The following is a 21,242-nucleotide window of genomic DNA, read 5'->3' as shown; positions in this document are numbered from 1 at the left end:
TCTGGTGTGTGTGTGTGTAAATAATGATTTTTTTACACTTTATTTGGCAATAATCACCTCACTTTCAAAGAGTTATGAATTCATATCCAACAAATTAAGTATTTTTTTTGTGTGTGGAAGACAGTGGAAATGTGGAGTCTTAATTTGATAGTGTATTGAATGAAATAGGCAATGAGAAGCAATTTCAAGTTGAATAATTTTGTACAACATTATATAGCATACTATAACATACAGCTTCCTCACTATATCCACATTGTTAAATCAAGATCAACTATGAGATTGATCGTTAAAAGCTTGACACGGCCTCCAGCCCGCCTTCCTCGTCCACTAGTGTCTCGAGATGGTTCAACAATAGATTGAAGTCATCGTCGCCTTTGAGCAGGCTGAGACGAACGTAGTGGTCATCGACGCTGAACCTGCTGCCGGCCCGACCGATGATGTTTGCTTCCCGGAGAACTCTTGTGCAATCTAGGTCTTCTTCTCTTTCACATTTCACCCATGCATAACCTAACAATATTATTATGTTATATTAATATAGCTATTTTTTAAAAAGAGGGTGAATGAATAATAAACAAATAAATAGTTTTGAGACAATTTTTGAAATGTTTCAATAACACCACTACATATAGTTTGATCATAGCAACAACACAATCTTGAATTCTCCATCAAATTCAGGAATGCAAGAAACCAATTTTTATTTATTATTCTTTTAAATAAACATCCAAGTAATATTCAAGATTTAAGTCCAGATGATCACCTGGAGAAGGCCCCCGAACTTTATCAAAGAAGTTGCAGTACAATGGTGGGATTTCTTGGATGGAGAAACGCTTCGACTTTGAGAAAATCCGGCTTATTTTTCCCCAACGAGCACTCATCTTCTCAAATGCATAATCGAAGATCTCCTTGCCATCTCCACGAAGAATTGCTTTCATAAGCTGCAGAGCTCTAAGTTGAGTCTCTCTTGAGATTCCCATCTCTGCTACTGATATGTACATCATCATGTTGTTGTATACTTCCTCATCTTTCACGAGAGCCCATCTGTCGTCAGACATCGAGAAATCTGAGGTTTTCGTTGTGGTGAAACAGGGGAGGTTGCAGCCTTGTTGGTTACAAGTTAGAATTAACAATTGTGATCTTTCCAAATTATTGAATGGATTATTCTAGTATGATTTAATTGCTGATTTTGTGGTAGAATCAAGAATGTGACATGATATTTTTTTATTTACTAAAATAAAAAAGGAATCTTGAAAAAGAGTGATAAGCAATGTGGTGAAACAGGGGAGATTGCAGCCCATTCTTGAAAAAAAATGGGAAAATGAAGGATGAATCGTTACCCGAATCTGCTTCCTGCATGACCGGTGAGCTTAGACATGGTAAAAATCATGACATCCTCATCAGCAGGGGAAGGAATTGCTGTAAAATGAGGCCAAAAATAGGCATGATCATAAATAGCTCTGACATTAGGTCCTTTGCACACAGCCTCCTTCAGATTCCCATCTGGATTGTTGGGGGAGGTCACGAACTCGATCACGTTCGTGTTTGCATACGAGGCGTTGCTCATCAACGAGGCTTCCCCTTTGAACGCGTAGTTCTTGTTTTGGAAGAAATCTGTTTGAGTCTTGTAAAGCTACAAGATGGAAACAAAGTTTATTAGAGGATGGATTTAGTTAGCCATTTAGGGTTGTCAAGGGAGGCGAACCGGGTAGAAAGGCGCGGATGCAACGACGCTTGCTGGGGAGGAGAGGTTGGCGGAGAGGGCGTAGACGGCTGCGTTGAGGAGCTGTGTGGATCCGCCACCAAAGACGATGTATTTGCCATCGGTTAGGGCGTTTTTGGCCACGTGGTGGAGGCGTCGGATGTGGCTATCGAGCACCTCGGAGATGGCGGTCGAGCCGGGGAAGCTGTAGCTCATTCTGTGGCAACCTGAGATAAGAACTGCACTGCTGGATGCATGGTGCATCCAAAAGGGCTCCAGGAATAGTGGATCACCACTACACTTGGACAAAAAAATAACTTTAGAGGCAAAATTGTTGGTTTTGAATTGTGATGGGCCATAACAACATGACCCGATCGGAATTTTTCGGTCCGATTTCTCCTATTGGCTTGGCCGAGCCATTGGCCAGGTCGGACCGATGCTTTCACGGCTCTTAACCATAAATGGTCCGAAGTCAGGCTTTCTTTACCTTCCTTTTCTTAACATTTATTTTAGAAGAAAAACTAAAACAGTGCTCCACCACCCATAAAAATAGAGACATATGGAACTGCATGCGAATTACTGCATAATTAATAAAGTAAAAGACAAAAGAAGGAGAAGGGTAGTTAAAATAGTATTAATGGATAGTGAGAATGGTGGGCCCTAGGTATAAATTTCAAATAAATTAATATATATGAGAATGGACATTAATAGAAATAAACTACTTTTATGAAATGGACAAAAAAGAAAAGTGTATCAAATTTTACGAGAAGTATAATTTTGTTACGGTGAAATATCTCACTTTTTCACGTTTTTAAATACGGGTGAAAACGTTACGTATAAAATCCCAACTAGGCTTTACAACACCGAAAATCACTGACAAGGCTAAAATTGGCACCAAGCCTATGTAAGTATTTATGAGGAGTATATTAGTTTTTATTATGAAGGTAAAGTCTCATTTACAATGAAATAAGTATTATATTCATATTTGACCCCTTCCGTGGGACGTGCATGAAGTTCCAATTTATGAAGGTAAAGTCTCATTTTCAATGAAATTATTATATTGATATTTAACTTTAGTGTCTCTTTGATTAGTTGATCACTTCATATATTCTCTATTTGACCAAGACACCATAGAATTCAAGCAATCTATTATATTAATCTAATCTCCCAAAATAAAAAATAGACAACATTTAAAACGGTACTGGCTTTAATATACAATTTGTAAAGTAGGAGAGAGATAAAAAGAAAAGTGATTGAAGTATTGTTAGTGAAAAATAATACTCATTTCATCAGAAAGTAAAAGTTTTCATAAATAACATGATTAATTAGTTGCAATTTGGAGAGAGAGAGAGACAAATTCATACGACATGATTTACTTCAAACTACACAAAGAAAGGGATATGAATCCTATGTTGCGCAATTTTGCACAGCAGAAGGTGGTGACAAAGGAATAAAAAAATCAAATAAATTAAATTAATAAATTAATACTATAAATATATATTATTTTATTTGTGTATTAGAAACAGCACGAGATGCTGTGCAATTTTGCACAGCAGATGATCCAGTCCCCAAAGAAAGAAGAGAGAAGACAGAAGAGAGAGAACCTATCAGCATCAGCAGCACAATCAGGTGATAATAAAGAGCAATCAGAACCAGCATAGCAAGTGTGACACTCACAAACAGGCTTCCCATCAAATGATGAAACAACTCCATCCAAATAAGCCCTTCCATGATTTGAACAATATATAGATGCAACTTCTTCTGCTTTTGCTGCACCTTCTTCACTCCAACTCACCTTCCCCTTCCCATCAATATATAAATCACTCAAAAAGTATATATTAACAATTGTAGAACCCAATAAACACAAACTCAACCAACAATAACTCTTTCCCTTTCCACCCATAACCATGGACCTTAATATCTCTCCTTTTCTTTTTCTCTTACTATAATAAATTGCAGCCTTATATGGAGAAATTCATTATTTCTTTTATAAGAAAATCTATTGGACTATATGAAATATGTAGCCCTACCTTGACTTCATTATCATATACTATATGCTGCATGCTTTTTTTATTGACAATACTATTATGTTGATGAAAGCTACTTAAACATGGTTAAAAGTCACAAAATGGTCCATGAAAGAATGTAGACTTTGACATTGAATTTTTTCTAAATGGTAGTAATAAACAAGGTACTTTTGTTACTACTAATTTTCATTTTTATCATAGAACTTTCCTGGTTCACTATTTAAATAGATTGATCGAGTATATTTTTGACTAATTATGGAGAAAAGTTGGATGAATAGCAAGTGGGTTAAGAATAATATTCCGTTTTATCTTAATGTTAACTAATATCAAAACGATAAATTTAACTGGGTCCATTGCAAATAAATTGATAATGTGGAGTCTTAATTTGATATTTTGAATTAAATAGGCAATGAGAAGCAATTTCAAGTTGAATGATTTTGTACAACATTATGTAGAATATAACATACAGCTCCTATTAAATCAAGATCAACTATGAGATTGATCGTTAAAAGCTTGACACGGCCTCCGGCCCGCCTTCCTCGTCCACTAGTGTCTCGAGACGATTCAACAATAGATTGAAATCATCGTCGCCCTTGAGCAGGCTGAGACGGACGTGGCGGTCAGCGACGCTGAACCTGCTGCCTGCCCGACCGATGATGTTTGCTTCCCCGAGAACTCTTGTGCAATTTAGGTCTTCTTCTCTTTCACATTTCACCCATGCATAACCTAACAACATTATAGTATGTTATATTAATGTAACTTTTGATCAATCTTGAATACTTCTGAAACAACTTTTGAAATGTTTTCAATAACACCACTACATATAGTTTGATCATAGCAACAACACAATCTTAAATCCTCCATCAAATTCAAAGATGCAAGAAACCATTATTTATTTATTTTTCTTTTAAATTAACATCTATAAGCATAATAATATTCAAGATTTGAGTCCAAATGATCACCTGGAGAAGGTCCCCTAACTTTATCAAAGAAGTTGCAGTACAATGGTGGGATTTCTTGAATGGAGAAACGCTTCGACTTTGAGAAAACTCGGCTTATTTTTCCCCAACGATCACTCATCTTCTCGAATGCATAATCGAAGATCTCCTTGCCATCTCCACGAAGAATTGCTTTCATAAGCTGCAGAGCTCTAAGCTGAGTCTCTCTTGAGATTCCAATCTCTGCTACTGATATGTACGTCATCATGTTGTTGTATACTTCCTCATCTTTCACGAGAGCCCATCTGTCGTTAGACATCGAGAAATCTGAGGTTTTCATTGCGGTGAAACAGGGGAGATTGCAGCCTTACTTACAAGTTAGAACTAACAATAGTAATTTTTTAAAATTATTAAATGGTATTCTAGTATGATTTGGCTGCTGATTTTGTGGTAGAATGTGACATAACATTTTATTTGCTAAAATAAAAATGGAATCTTGAAAAAGATTGATAAGCAATGTGGTGAAACAGGGGAGATTGCAGCCTTGCTTACAAGTTAGAACTAACAATAGTGATTCTTTCCAAATTATAACAATAGTGTTTGGCTGATGATTTTGTGGTAGATGTGACATGATATTTTATTTACTAAAATAAAAATGGAATCTTGAAAAAGATTGAAATTGCTCATGTTATATATAAAGCAATGTGGTGAAACAGGGGAGATTGCAGCCTACTTACTGTCCTATTCTTGAATAATTTGGTTTTGATTCTTGAAAAAATGGGAAAATGAAGGATGAATCATTACCCGAATCTGCTTCCCGCGTGACCGGTGAGCTTAGACATGGTAAAAATCATGACATCCTCATCAGCAGGGGAAGGAATTGCTGTAAAATGAGGCCAAAAATAGGCATGATCATAAATAGCTCTCACATTAGGCCCTTTGCACACAGCCTCCTTCAGATTCCCATCTGGATTGTTGGGGGAGGTCACGAACTCGATCACGTTCGTGTTTGCATACGAGGCGTTGCTCATCAACGAGGCTTCCCCTTTGAACGCGTAGTTCTCGTTTTGGAAGAAGTCTGTCTGACTCTTGTAAATCTACAAGGTGGAAAAAAGCAAGGGTAGAGGTGAGAGTGTTTTTAGAGGATCCATTTAAGGTTACGAAGGGAGACGAACCGGGTAGAAAGGTGCGGATGCAACGACGCTTGCTGGGGAGGAGAGGTTGGCGGAGAGGGCGTAGACGGCTGCGTTGAGGAGCTGTGTGGATCCGGCACCAAAGACTATGTATTTGCCATCGGTTAGGGCGTTTTTGGCCACGTGGTGGATGCGTCGGATGTGGCTGTCGAGCACCTCGGAGATGGGGGTCGGGCCGGGGAAGCTGTAGCTCATTCTATGCCAACCTGAGATAAGAACTGCACTGCTGGATGCATGGTGCATCCAGAAGGGCTCCAAGAATAGTGGATCACCACTACACTTGGACAAAACAAATAGTATAAAGAGTTAAAAGATCATAGTAGATGAAAAAGCACAAGCAAAATTGTTGGTTTTGAGTTGTGATGGGCCATAATAACATGACCCGGTCGGAATTCTCCTATTGGCCTGGCCGAGCCATCGGCCAGGCCAAACCGACGTTTTGAAGCCTCTGAAACATAAAGGGCAGTTTCGGACCTAACGGTCCGAAGTCAGTTTTTTATCATCGTTCATTTTCTTAATACATTAATTGGACAAGAAAAATTAAAACAATAGTAGTACTCCACTAATTTTGCTACCATAAAATATCTCGCTAATGTATATATGGGTGTCGGACTACCAACTAGGTTTTACCGTTCGAAAATCACAATGGCATAGAATTGGCACCAAGCCTATTTAAGTATTTGTGAGGATTGAATTAGAGGTGCTCAAGGTTTACGGTTCCGGCAGTTAACCACGAAATCGTGAGAATTTACCCGAACCGAAACCGTCGATTATAGAACCGTGGTTCGGTTCAGATTCCAAAATTTTTGAACCGAAACCTTACCGGAACTGTGAAATCGAGCCGGAACCGCCAAAAACCGGCGATTTAGAACTGTGAAAAACCGTCGGAAAACCACCGGTTCGGAACCAAAACCGAAACCGGCGGTTTTGGAACCGAAACCATAACCGCAAAACACCCTCGCAGTTTGGTTCCGGTTCGGAAATTTTCAAAACCGAAACCTGCGGTTCTGAACCGTAACCGTCGATTCTGGAACCGTGGGCACCTCTAGATTGAATAATACAATAATTAGTAATCAATTTATGAAGTTAAACTAATGTATTACCTAAGTTATTTATTTTTCATAGTGACACTCCACATAAAGATTTGCATAATGTATGCTACTACATGAATAATCATGAAATAAAAATTAAATTCCCTCATATGCTTTAAAATTTGTACACCCAAAATCCCATGCATCGTATTTATTGTTTTGGCGGAAGTTGCAAGAGAAAACCATTGTGATCGTCATTTTCAATGAAATTATTTTATTGATTTATTTTGGTGGCTCTTTTATTAGTTGATCATATATTCTCTATTTGACCAAGACTCTAACCTACTAGCAATCCCTAGTTGAATTATCGGTTTTCTCAAACCTCTATCACAATTCACAACCATCCATAATGATATAACTACTACCCCCGTCCCACGATAAAAATCACATTTTATCATTTTAATCCATTTCAGGATAAGAGTCACAGTTCACTTTTACCATAAATGATAAGTATGCCTCACATTCCATCAATTTATTCAGCTCACATTATTTTATAAAACTAATACCATAGTTAACTAACTTATTTAACCCATTTTTCTTTATATTTCTTAAAATTCGTGTCCACACTAAATATAACTCTTATTTTGGGACAGAAGTAGTATGTATTATGCATATATACAGTCACCATATAATAACATCTGCAAGACTGTCCATATTGCGTTCTCCATCATATGACCACCATCATTCTAACATGTTTGGTAGGGTAGAAAACTTATCCGATATTTTTGATCATAAAATTCAGAACATAATTGAGCTACATAATAGCCATTGAATTCCAAATAACGATAAGTTATCTATCCTACCAAACATGTTTTAACTGTTTTATATCTTCTACAAGACAATACATAGAGAGACTAATTATACCATCTACAAGACATTCCATATCCTCATATGATCCATCATACAACATGATTTACTTCAAACTACATAAAGAAATAAGAGAGAGAGAGAGAGAACCTGTCAACATCAGCTGCACAATGAGGTAATAACAAAGAGCAATCAGAGCCAGCATAGCAAGTGTGGCACTCACAAACAGGCTTCCCATCTTCACCAATAACTCCATCCAAATAAGCCCTTCCATGATTTGAACAATATATAGATGCAACTTCTTCTGCTTTTGCTGCACCTTCTTCACTCCAACTCACCTTCCCCTTCCCATCAATATATAAATCACTCAAAAAGTATATATTAACAATTGTAGAACCCAATAAACACAAACTCAACCAACAATAACTCTTTCCCTTTCCACCCATAACCATGGACCTTAATATCTCTCCTTTTCTTTTTCTCTTACTATAATAAATTGTAGCCTTATATGGAGAAATTCATTATTTCTTTTATAAGAAAATCTATTGGACTATATATGTAGCCCCACCTTGACTTTTTTATTGACAATAAATACTATTTATGTTGATGAAAACTATCTTAATTTATAAAAAAAAAATGAAAAATCCTTATATTTTTATTTGAATTTTCAACCCAAAATTTGACGACTTGTACTTGTCTATTTCATTTAATTGATATCATGACTATAGAAAAGTTGGTGGTCATGAAAAGCATGTAGACTTTGATATTGATTTTTTTCTAAATGGTAGTAATAAACAAGGTATTTTTGTTACTAATTTTCATTTTCATCGTAGAACTTTCTTGGTTCACTATTTAAATAGATTGATCGAGTATATTTTTGACTAATTATGGAGAAAAGTTGGATGGATGAATAGCAAGTGGGTTAAGAATATAATATTTTTTTTATTTTTTCTGTTGAATAAACAGTATCAAGCTGAAACAATGAACAGAATTTATGTGAAGGAAAAAAATTCGGACCACAAAGTCAGAGATATTTTTTGTTTTTGAGAAAGCAAGTGGAATTCTTATCCTCGATTATCACGTGAGAATATTAGGGCATGAAATTGCAAGAGCGAATCAAGCTAAGAAATTCATTATCACGTCATTTTGACTAATTAATATATCATGCAATGGTGAAACTAATACACTTTTAATATATGTATATAGCATATAATATCAATCAATGTTAATAAAAAATGCTATTATTGAAATAAATATAATTCGATTACGTGAGAAGATAACACACGTGAACTTCATTTTTCTTGGACATCTATTGATTATAGATAAGATAACGCTATTGATTAATTAGTGTGGAATTTTATATCTGTGGTTTGTGTAGAAAAGTAATGAACCTATTGTCAAAGTAAGCAATAATTAGCCACAATTACATTTATTATGCTAGAGTTCCTAGAACACATTAATACTTTTAAGGTTCTAACGTATTGTAGAGTTCCTACTACATTGATTAAGGTTGTCATGTATTGCCAACTACATTGAATAGTGTATTAAAGAGTCTCAAATAACTCTATAAATACTGGGGTGATGTGCTTCTCAAATACATACTGTAGTACAAGAAATACAAAGCATTCTCTGCTTCAAAAATACTCCTTCTGTGATTCTTCTCTACATTATTCTCTCATCATTTTAACTATTATTATTATTTTATCAAAACTGAGTGCAGAAATGAAATGAATGTGGAATGGATGGAATACTCACTGTATGAAATACCTCATGAATCTCAACTTTCTCGATTGCCAGCTTAAGACATATTTTCCACATTGGGATTTTTTTTCTAAATCTAAAGTCGTTTGAAGACAAGTCCTTCCTCTCTCTTTCTTGTCACTTTCTATTGAAGTGGCCTCATTTTATTTATATATTTCTTCTATTTCATCAATTGTGTACTAGAATTTATGCCATTGTTAAATTTTCTAGTATTTTTTTGGGGATGAAGATAATATTATTTTTAGACATCGCACATGCAAATGGGAAACTACAACGTTTTGGTTCCAAATAAAGTTTAAAAATGTCGTTTTAGTTGTATTCAATCTATACAAAATCCTATTTAAATTCTTTTTATATTTTGCATATATATTTGTTATCGTACAAATTTACTTCATTTATATACGAACCGTAACAAGAGCGTGGACAATTGTGCGTAGCTCCAAACAAATTATAGCCGAAGTATTTAATATTGAGTTTATTACAAGATTTAGTAGTAGGAGTAATTTTTATTGTGCAAGTAGTACTATTATCATCGTGAAAGTGCAAATTACATTGTAAATTTGTAATATGACGAGATTAATTGAAATCATTTTACAAAGATCATGACAAAAAAGTGAAAAAAAGAGTAAGTAGAGTAACTATTTTGGGACTAAGTGAGTTTTCGCCATATGCCTCCTTTGGAGGAAGCTTGCAGACACTTCACTTTAGAGAAAACGAAGCCTCGTTTTGGAGGAACTCCGTCAACGAGAGAATGTTCGTATATCTCTTTGCATTCCTGAATCACCTGTTTCACAGAGTAGCCAAAACATCAGATCACTCGAAGCTGAGTTCGCTCAGACTCATGTGAGGACATCTGCACGTACGATCGGGCGTGCAGACCTCTTAAAAGTGTCAATTATCATAAAAATGACATTGAAGTGTCAATCCTAAAAATTGTGTTGGTTATATTGATAGTACGATTTCAGATCTGTCTGCACCGTGCAGACGTGTCTCCTAAAGAAAAGTGTCGATTATACTTAATAGTGTCGACCTCTACATTTCTATATCGGCTGTCACAGTATAGAAGAAGTGAGTTATATCATTGTACCTCTTTAGCATCCTTTCGAGGTATGCCTTCTCTTAAGCTCACCAATTTTTCGACAACTTCCGGCTGCAAAAGTAAAATACAAATGTAGATGTATTGAATTAATAATCAATCCTATTTTGATTTGATTTCAACAAAATAAATGAATGTGGGACTTACAGGGCAGTCTGGTTGGTGGTCGAGAATATTTGTGTATACAAGTGTGAAGGTATCTGGGCTTTCTGCTGAAGCAAGTTCTCTTAATTCAGCAAGTACCTTCACCCTGGTTTCAACTTTCTGCAATTCCACAAGTTATCTTACAATTGTAAGGTTGAAATCAGTATAAAAATCCAGCATCCAAAACGTTCATAAGTAACAAGACCCGAAAGCAAGAACGTTCAACATATGGTGAGGCCTGTTTTACCATCATGGTACAAAAAGAGAGAGTTGCTTAGTAAAATAGTGCTTACAGTGTTGGTCATATACTCCAAGAAGAATTCCATGATGACATCTTCATCGAGCTTCATCCGTTCAACTGTATCTTCTTTGATATAGTTTTTCTACAGAGAAGAATCAAGGGAATTGGCATGTTCACAGATTGTTGAAAGTTAATTGGTAAATGATTGGAACCTGTATGAGCAGACGGTCAGCATAGACGATGACAGTCTCTTCAAGGCAGGCCTCAAGAAATCGCCTAAATGATCTTTCTTCAATATACCTTTTATGTGATCACAAAGGGATAATGAATAAACCGAATCATCCAGGAACAGATAAGTCGACTACCTGAACCAAGTAAATAACTCACGTCTTGACATCGGAGAAGTAATCACGAAATGTAGCAATTAGGTATTCGGTTACCTGTCCCTCCATCCAATCTGTAAATGAAAAAAGACACTATCTGAATAAGTGCAATTGTTACAAATTTAGCCTGTTAAGATTGTGCTTTAACTAACATCCTGTGAAATTACTTTTCCACATATAGTGAATCCATACTCCTTCTGGATCACTTGGAGAAGACCATTGGCACGATACAGTTCACAATGAAAATATTATCCTTTCTTGAAGTAAATACTTTAAGTGGTCGAAACTATAATCATAAGGAAGTTACTCCATTCTTGAAGCAGGTTCTCTTCGGTCGAGTTTATCTGATTAAGGTGTGTTGTTTTCAAAATTATCCTTTTCTAAGTGTGCAAGTTGAAATATCAGCATAAGAACAAAAGGAGCCAAAATGTACCATGTGCAAACAGATAATCCACTGACTTCATATGAGGCATACCTTTCTGATACAACTTTACAAGTAGCTCCTGAACTCCCGGATCTTCAAAAATGACAGTAACCGTTTGGCGTACAGCTTCCTAGTTATTATACATTATACCACTTTACGATCATAAAAAAAGATATGGCATACTTATTACTCATGCAGACAATATTTGTCCAATGGAAGGGAGTTCTGAGAAGAGAAGTAAGGCCAGAAAAATATTGATGCTAGACAGATGATAAAAATACCATAAAGTAGTCTTTCACTCAGAAGATTAAAATTACTATCGCACCTTTGCAACCAAGAGGAAGCCTTTGCTAGATTCATCAAAACTTATCTGTACACATGACAAAGAATCAGCTCAAAGAATCATCAAGACTTGTTATCCATTATGGTAAGATCATGTATCAAGAAACCATATTAATGTTTGGTTCTTCTAAGTATATGTCAATATAGAAGTGACTAGAGCTTTGTCAAATCAACAAAAATCAAAGAATATCACTCTATTAGACCATGCCTTCTGCTTTTCTGGTGTTAATATCACGCTTAAAGGAGGGCCCTGCCAAGATCAAATGTAGAGATGAAGGAGCATTGTGCTACTTCCTGATTTTCTTTAAGAGAACAATGCACTCGTTCGATACATCAGAAGTGTAGAATGAACTATGACAGTTGAATGAAAAGAACAATAAATTTGAAAGTAATGCTATGGAAATATTTCCTAGGTTTAGTACTCAATGTAAAAGAATTGTGGAGTAAACCTCACCGCACAATACTAGAAAGGCATAAAGTGTTTCCTATCGAACATGGAAAAATAGAAGCTGAAGAATGTTGTAGAGAAGAAAACTAGCATATTGTATTGTTTCTCTAATTCATTTAATTAGACTTAATTGCTAGATAATGTGATAAGTAAACCAGTCTAGTTATCTTGACTAAGACGTTTATGAGTTAAATAAAAATAAAAAGTACAGAACGAGCGACTTATTAGTAAATTATCTCATACTAGACTAAGGTGGCCCATAAGCCTTAACTAAGTGGATGTAGCACAAGTTCAAAGGATAAAGTTCATCCACCTAAGTGTGATTACGAATTTAGAAGGTTTGACTTTCACATTTAGGACTAAAGGATAAGTTATAGGTGGCATAGATAGTAAACTTTGAATTTTGCTGAAACTCTGTACTGAGGTAAAAGTTCCCTATCACATATTTACCTGCTCGGCATAATTCTCTGGCAGAGCCTCAAGTGTGGTAGTACTTAGCTCCGAGGCAAGATCATAGCAGCGGAGATTGTTATTTATCTGTCATAAAATGATAGGAATGAGAAGCTCGGATAAGTGTTTGATGTCACTATCACATATTATGTGTTTGCATAATTCACATACCATGGCACACAAAACTTCTAGACCAACTTCAGAAGGAGGTTGTTCTAAGCTCTTCATTTCAGCTGCTTGAAAATCAATCATTACCTGCAAGGAGAAGAAAAGCAAAACCGTTGGCAATTACCATTGAGTTGATGTTCAGAAGTACCTCTTCATACACCCGTTTATAATAGTAATGGATAATACAATTGCCCTTAGCTTAGATAATATAATTGGAATATATCAGGAAAACCAATGTTGTAAAATAAGGCTCTTTGGTATACATGTATTCAGATCTGAAAAGACAGTATACTGCACATTTCAAAAGATCTCTTTCTCTTTCTTAATGAATCATATTTTTTTCAAAGGGATAATAGCTTCTCTATGTAGTAACATAAGCAAATATAACAGGTGCATAAATTGGAGATGATCAAAAACAGATTTTCATTCTAAACAGTCATAGTTAATGGAATCAGTAAAGCCAGTGTGACAAAATAACAGCTTTGTCAAGGTTCGTAAGCTACTCAAGTTGAACCTACCTGGATGATGGATAGAGCAATTCTGTATAGCATGAGGGTAGTGCTATTTTCTCGTACTATCTGTACTTGTTCTCCAAGGATACGAAACAAATCCACTGCAGCTGGGGTGTACAACTTTCCACTCTCTGTTTTCTTTGGTGCCTGTACTTTGTCCGCCTCTAATATGTTCATATACCATTTCTACAAAACGCAAGAAGCCTTTAGCTTGGCCAGATAATGGCGATCTGATATGAAAGAAAGCATCAGAAATGCTCTCTCAGTTACCTGTGTTGTGGCTTGCATTCGTTCTACATAAGCATTCATAAGTGGGTCCATTGCACCACTCTCAGAACAAACTTGGGCAAAAGTCTCATCAACACCAAGTTCAACTAGATTATTTTGGTAACGAAGTATCCAGCCAGTTACCTGAAGCAAGTATGCGTTCAAAGTAGAGAACAGATAATAAAATAATCGATATTTTATATTATCGTTTTAAGTTTTGCACCAAAATCTGTAGGTTCAGATGAATGTACCTTTAATATTTCTATATTTGTCAGATCATTGGCCCTGTCACTGAGTAACCTCAGCCACTGGACAAACCTCTCAGTATAAAGATTTACAGCGAGCTGGAAGATTTCAAATCTGAAGGAACAAAAATTTCAATAACCAAGCTACTTTTTTCATCGAGAAGAAACAAAAAAATAGCCAAATAGGCCTCTTCAAGGGGGTGACTAAACAATCCCAATGAACAAAGTCATGTTTGCAAATAAAAATAGCAAACCTGGGAGGAAAGCAAGGGGTGGCATGGTCATATATGTCTCCAAGTTCATCGCCAATCTGACAATAACCAGAAAACTCCACAGAATCAGAAATTCTTTAAAACTTTTTGCTCTATAATGTGAATGCCATATGTCCAAAGGAAAAAAAATGTAAGAGACCAAATAGAGAAAAGAAAAATTAGTATTGCAAAGGAATATATATGGCAGGAAGTAAATATATACCGTTTTAGCCTCCTCTATAGCTCCCTTCACATCCTCAAATAAAAGCTGAAACCACATTTCATTGCTAGTTAAATGAGAACTAACATATAAATGTAGACTTATGTATAGAAGCAAGGAAAACATGAACCTCAGAGAGCAATCGCTCGAAACGTGACTCAATAGATGTCCTTACTTCCTCATAGCATTTATCTTTGTAGCCTTTACCTTTAGTGTTCCTATATGCAAGAACATGCAGGTTCCCGTTTTTATTAATAAAGGAAAAACTTAGATTAACAACTTCTGTTGTTTTTATGCATTAACATGAACAATATATCGAGTTCCAAAATAAACTCCTAGGCCAACGCTACATACTCGGTATTTCTTTGAGACTGCATTCCACCATCTCCTTCAGCCTCTGCTGCTTCAGTAGCTATTTCTAGATCCAAGATTTCTTGCATTTCGACAATCCTTTCCATTTTAAGCATTATGAAAAAAAGATGAATTAATATGCAGACGATCCTGGTCAAAAGTTCATGTGGAAATTGTTTCACTCAGATTATACATACCTCAATGCCCGAACTAGTGTTTTAGGGCTGCAAATCAAAATAAACTCCAGTGATAATCAGAAAAAAGATATGCTTGGGAGAGTGGTTAAATTCTAGTCAAAGATCTGGAAAGGAATGCGAAATATTGTGGCATATTTTTTTAAGTATTACTGTAAAAGATGATTGATCAAATAGAACTGTCCTAGCCTAAATTTTCAAACTTATTTTGTATACATTTCAAATTTGACGTATAATTCATCATGTCTTTTGGTAAATGACCACTAAAACGTTTAGGCAAGCCAGCAAGTCATGGCTTTAATTTTTAAAACTGCCATGTCATTTACAATTTGAAGTCTTCCTGAAACAAGTTTTTGCAAACTAGTGAGAGCAGTTCAGTGGAAGTTCGCTGCACTATGTCACCCAGAAATGTAGACACCAAAGAGGCAAGAAAACGGAGTTTCTATAATAGCAAAAGGCAGGCATACCTTTCTTTGGAAAGATTAATGAAGTTCGAAACATGACCCCATAATGTCTTCTCGAATGTCTCCCATGTGCGATCAATATCTTCAAAGTATTCACTGTTGAATTCGGAATAACCATCATAAAGAGGTAAAAGTACACTTTTTTACAAATATGAATAAAATCCTTTATGCATACAAAGAAAAGAATGAGTGGAAGTCTCAACTACATTTCAGATTCTTTTAATGGGATTAGGACTACATGAATTCATTCTATACACGGAGCCTTAACTTTTATCCTTCAGTTATAGTAAGGCCCATTATAGAAACTCACAAACAAACAAAACCTAGAATTGACACCATTCTATGGAGTAAACCATTTACGTTGAAGGTTACAGTCTGGCTTCTAACAAAATATGCAGGTATTGCCAATTAGTCTATTTAATGTTTATATATATACTGATAAAAAAATATGTCCAGTTATGATTAGTTAAAACGCATTCTTTTGCATAAAAACCTTATGATAAAAATTCAAGCACACTTTCTGACCTCAGCCGGCCAACCTCTTCTTCATTTGATGATACAGCTGCCAATGCAAACCTTCGTTTCCCATCCAGTTTAGTTAATCTCTAGAGTTGTGACAAAGCTAGTTCAGTAGCATAATTTTTCATATTTGACTAATTAGAAAAAGTTATAGAAGCACACAGATATATCAACCTCATAGGTGTTGATAAGTTCATTGTCATCATTCAAAGAACTGCGTGCAGCAGCAGCCTCAGTAGAGATGGACATCATGCCTTGCACATCCTGCAAAAGCACAATGAAATAATATGGCATAATATGAGACGTTTTAATTTTAACAGAGACAAATGGAAGCACAAGCTGTGAAAGTGCCAAGAAACAAGTTCCTTACACTTCTAGGTATACTGCAATCATGCAATTGTAAAGATTTAATGTTGTGTTTAGGTGCTGCTCACCTTCAATGTTGTGTTTAGGTTGTTCCTCACATTACTAAGGATCTTTATTTGGTCATGATTTTCTATCAATGTTTGACATTGTTGACATAGCCTGTGATAAAGATGATTTCTCGTCAGCCTTAAAATTCCATAATTCAAGACAAAAAACTGGGGAAAGAGAGAGTTGTAGGGTATGTTAAATCATATTCGTACTTTTCAATATTAGAGAAATTTTCTCTGAGCTGATTTATCGTCGTTTGGGACCAGTTCAGTGATTTTAGACCCGACTGTGCCTGCTCAACCTGAATCAAGCCATTACCAAATAAAGATTAGTACTATATCCAAGAATCACTCAATAATTGATTACAGGACAGTTAAAAGAAAGCTAAAAATGGAAGGATTTAGATTTTAGGTTGGGAATTCAACACACAAGTAAGAATGTTATGGTACATGGTCCATCTATACCTGTTCAGCAACCATTGTACTGAGTTGTGCATCGTTTGCCTGACACCAAACAATGGTAAACAAGTCAACTAAATATACTCACTATAGTAACATCAGCAAGAAACAAAAATAATTCAAGAAGGAACCAAAAATTCCAACACTAAATAAACAGCATCCATCAATATGTCTGACAAAGCTATGAATACAAAACAAGTAATGATCCTTCTACAAACCTTCAATTTATCTCTTCAGCCATTGGTCTTTAAATCTACATTTTAAGAATTACTATTCCTTAACAAACTGATTCCAATTACAACCATGAATTCAGAATTTTCCAAGCAAAATCACTTATTCACATAAGTAATTCATACAAACTCATCAATTACCAGATAATGGACATAAATTTCACTGTACAAAATGCAGAATCCATCAACTAATCATTGAAAACAACCTGTTGACGGGCAATGTAATCAGCTTTAATCGAAGCAATGGACTGCAAGAGCTCCGGCAGCGGCAGAAGCTTCGCCACCTCCCTCACCGACGCCTCCTTCGCCTCCACCCCTAAATCCTCCGCCATCATCTTGTTATCTACGAAAACAATCCCTCAAATCAATCAAATTCCGAGAAAATGTACGGACAATTGGCTGAATTCAGAGAATTCAACTCACATTTCAATCGCGACTCGCTCGTATAGAAACGCAGCGCCCTGTCAAACTATAATCGACGAAAGTTTACGTTTAGGCTTCCAATCCGAGGCGTTACGAACTCAACGGAACAGATTCGATATTATGCCAGTTCATCACCGCCATTGAAGCATATGTCCATGAATTTCAACAATAATTCAGCTGTGTGTGTGTGTTTGAGAGAGAGAGAGAGAGCACGCGAAGAGAATGATCGAACATCATAACTCACAACGATTGACGGTTATAACTGTCCACCGATTTATTCGCTTTATTTTTATTTAGATCAAAATATATTTCACCAAAATTATGGAGTAAAAAAAATCATTTCAAATACTAAACGGGCCGATAACTCGGGCCGAGTCGCTATGCCCAAAAACAATTCGGGTTGGGCTCACCCGATTGTTGGGCCTCTAGTTGGGCGGTGCTAACTTGTGTTTAATATGTTATAACTTTTAATGGAGTAATTTCATTTGCATTAATGAAATGTCTCTAATTTTATTTTTTTAACAAGATATGAATCCAACAAAATAAGCTTACCTTATGAAAATGGCTATTGGTCTTTAAAATTACAAACTAGGTTAAATTTTGGTTTACCCACGTACTCAAATTAGGATAAAAAATCATGTATTCTGACGATATAGGCAATCTTCCACATTTTAGGATTCCGCACATTGGTTGGCGGCGGCATAGTCATTGTCGTTGTTGGTGGAAATACGATCGGTGGTGGATGTAGGAATGTGCGAAGTGAGAAGAGAGAGATCAATGAGAGAAAAAAAATATTTATATACATACAATTGTCAATGTCATTGACACGTAAGCGTCGCATCAATTCGACTTGGTAGAATTCACAATTTAAATTCATGAAAAATATCTAAATATATCTACGGTTTATAATTTAACGGCCAATAGCCTTCATACACATTATCAAATTCAAACCCTGTAATAGCTATATTGCACATTCACGTCTTTTCAATTTTCATGAAAAATTATTTTAGAGCACATTCATGTCTTTTCAATTTTCATGAACAATGATTTTAGAGATTTTTAAAGTATTCAAATTGGGTAAGAAAATTTAGCAATTAGTTACGTACTAGTAATAACAATATAATAATAGTAGTAACTTAGTATTATTATTTTGGGAGGGCAAATTAATTGGTGCGACACCAATAGAGCTGGCACCTTATTGAGAAAGGTAGCATATGATATATGTCCCACTTTATGATACTTTGACCAAATCACACCACACATAACTTTATTTTTATACAATTCGATACTTGTATAGTTTAAGAGTACTAGTCGATTATTAGAGATATTAAATTTTATAAATAATTTATGGAGAATAAGCACTAATTTTATGATGCAACGTTTCACAATGGTGGATTGTACGAAACCATACAAATTGCAAAAATATAGTCCGTTGATAGTGATTCCCAAACAATGATAGCTAGAACATATACTTTGGAATCTTCTCTTTTCTTAAGTCATTAATATAAATATTTCCAATACGATCAACATACAACAATAAAGGCAGCAATTTGCATCTTACAATGATCACTCTTTTTATTTAAAAACTAACAAATCGCTAACTTTTTGTAGTTAGTGCAAATTTGCTACTGTTTATATTTCATTCGTACTAAGTTTTAATTAATTAGTTGAGTCGTACTTATTTTTTGAAAAAAAAAAGACAAAACATTTCAATCACTTTTATTTTATTCAATCACTTACTTTACTCTTTATTTATCTTTCCTATTTTATTTTCTTCTCCTATTTTTAAACACAATTTTTTAGTCTTCATGCCTAAAAGATTTGACTCGACATAGTTCAGACTAAAGGAGTATTAGTATAATACTATTATATTAAGATATATATGGATAAAATCATTTATGAACAGGTGACAGGCATTAATATTTCAATGCCACTATTTTTTTATAATAAGAACTACATTATTTTGGTCAAGCAATATTCAAAGAAAACGTAATGGCCTTGAATAAAGTTTTATATTGTCCTATTATTTAGAGATCCAGTTCAACTTTATAAGATTTCTAATATATTTAAATGATTGATTAATCATCGATCATGGTGGTGATGGTGGTGGTGGTCCAAAAATTTAATTTGGAATCATCAAGATTTTGTGTTTGTATTTTATTCTAAAAGCATGATTTTAGATTGTTATATACAAAAGGTGTATTAATAACACTAAACTCATAATTGTCACAAAAATGGAAACCATTGCTTTTTTTTACGCGAGAAATAATTTCTATATTAATGGGGTTTCTTTAGAATAAAGACAGTTATTCTACCACTAATAAAAAGCAATCATTTTGCATCACATATAAAGAATTATAGCCTTTTAATTTAGGTTATAAACAAGTCATGTTAAGTCGAATATTTTGAGTACTTAATTTCTTAATTTTTTCTTCATTCTATTTTTGATCTACATGCCTCTAATTGTCTAATCATGTTGAAATTGTCAATCTTGAAAATTGAAATTCTATCTACATATATACAAACTTTCTTTATTTGACTAGCTCTATCCTGATTTGTAATCAGTTGGGTGGTTTATATATATAACAACATTCTAATGAAATTTTTTATAGTTACGTTGTAATCTAACTTAAATCGTGCATGCTCCACTTAGCAAAAAATTCCACAAAAATAACGAATTCGAAATATTTAGCTGATTTTAAAGAGTGGAAAATTTATGCACCTCACTCGCCGCCATTGATAACCTACTACATTTATTTAATTATTTGAAGATTAAAAACAAAAATTAAAGTATAAATTGTGTATATATTAAGTACATATATTTAATGCAAGTGTATTGAATCATCAAAACTCAGAAGTCAATGAAGTAGATACTTATTTGATTTTTTGCGTGTGGGACATAGAAATGTTGCTCCCAATTTTTTTAGTCAATTATTGACGCAAGAATAATATATAGTACTAGTAAATAATAAATGACGATACTTTGTTGCTTTCTTACTTTGACCTCCTGGAATTGGACTGTGTTTATACATGTTTCCCACAACAGAACCATAATTTAACTAGTACTTTTTGGTGGGTACATAATAGATTTATATACGTTACATATTTTAAAGCCTTATCTTTATATTCACTGAGATATGGAGTATATTATAATTTAATAATAGTACTTAATTATGAAAGTAAAAGTTAAAAAGTAAAATGATTTTATATATAGATTCTTGTTAAGCATATCGAACATCACCTTAATTTACTCAAATGCGAGTCAATTTTCAATAATTTAATTATTTCATACTAGAGGAGATTGAGCTAAAAGGGAATGTAATCTAAGAATGGAAACACATTGATGGGTTTTGTAATCATTTAACTGAGTAAAAATTCCATTATCCTTTCATACTAAGTTGGCATAGTGATTTGATGTACTTCACGTCCTCATTAATAATTTCTTGACAAATGAAAATACTTAAGCCCCTTTATGCCACATCAAT

At 34.7% G+C, this 21,242-nt stretch overlaps 3 protein-coding genes across 4 annotated transcripts; all 3 read right to left on the bottom strand.

Annotated features, from left to right (window-relative positions):
• Window positions 1-172: 172 nt before the first annotated feature.
• Window positions 173-3,644, bottom strand: LOC125201828 (tryptophan aminotransferase-related protein 3-like). Its single transcript, XM_048100091.1, has 5 exons — window positions 3,301-3,644; window positions 1,700-1,991; window positions 1,335-1,627; window positions 758-1,038; window positions 173-507 (listed from the first exon to the last, which is right to left on the bottom strand). Exons 1-5 carry the CDS (start codon window positions 3,603-3,605, stop codon window positions 287-289), a joined length of 1,392 nt encoding a protein of 463 aa, XP_047956048.1. The 5' UTR covers window positions 3,606-3,644; the 3' UTR covers window positions 173-286.
• Window positions 3,645-4,096: 452 nt separating this feature from the next.
• LOC125202268 (tryptophan aminotransferase-related protein 3-like) lies at window positions 4,097-8,261 on the bottom strand. 2 transcript variants are annotated; one of them, XM_048100637.1, is made up of 6 exons: window positions 7,903-8,261; window positions 6,678-6,899; window positions 5,837-6,128; window positions 5,466-5,758; window positions 4,686-4,966; window positions 4,097-4,449 (listed from the first exon to the last, which is right to left on the bottom strand). In XM_048100637.1, exons 1-6 carry the CDS (start codon window positions 8,202-8,204, stop codon window positions 4,229-4,231), a joined length of 1,611 nt encoding a protein of 536 aa, XP_047956594.1. In that variant the 5' UTR covers window positions 8,205-8,261; the 3' UTR covers window positions 4,097-4,228. The 2 variants fall into 2 exon arrangements, with proteins under 2 accessions (XP_047956594.1, XP_047956595.1); XM_048100638.1 differs by lacking the exon at window positions 6,678-6,899 and having other exon boundaries at window positions 7,903-8,259.
• Window positions 8,262-10,060: 1,799 nt separating this feature from the next.
• LOC125206838 (exocyst complex component SEC6-like) lies at window positions 10,061-17,987 on the bottom strand. The gene is made up of 26 exons (XM_048106061.1): window positions 17,758-17,987; window positions 17,541-17,677; window positions 17,111-17,149; window positions 16,859-16,947; window positions 16,667-16,757; window positions 16,407-16,496; window positions 16,239-16,318; window positions 15,717-15,809; window positions 15,253-15,279; window positions 15,059-15,154; window positions 14,835-14,922; window positions 14,708-14,752; window positions 14,488-14,543; window positions 14,240-14,348; window positions 13,992-14,132; window positions 13,728-13,907; window positions 13,213-13,296; window positions 13,042-13,128; window positions 12,127-12,171; window positions 11,853-11,931; window positions 11,382-11,451; window positions 11,207-11,294; window positions 11,047-11,136; window positions 10,757-10,873; window positions 10,601-10,663; window positions 10,061-10,297 (listed from the first exon to the last, which is right to left on the bottom strand). Exons 2-26 carry the CDS (start codon window positions 17,667-17,669, stop codon window positions 10,163-10,165), a joined length of 2,211 nt encoding a protein of 736 aa, XP_047962018.1. The 5' UTR covers window positions 17,670-17,677; window positions 17,758-17,987; the 3' UTR covers window positions 10,061-10,162.
• Between the last annotated feature and the right edge of the window lie 3,255 nt (window positions 17,988-21,242).

The sequence above is a fragment of the Salvia hispanica genome, chromosome 1 (assembly GCF_023119035.1).
Source record: "Salvia hispanica cultivar TCC Black 2014 chromosome 1, UniMelb_Shisp_WGS_1.0, whole genome shotgun sequence".
NCBI classification, from domain to species: domain Eukaryota; kingdom Viridiplantae; phylum Streptophyta; class Magnoliopsida; order Lamiales; family Lamiaceae; genus Salvia; species Salvia hispanica.
Note: the sequence above shows the minus strand (reverse complement) of the source record. Positions and strands in the feature narration are given on the sequence as shown.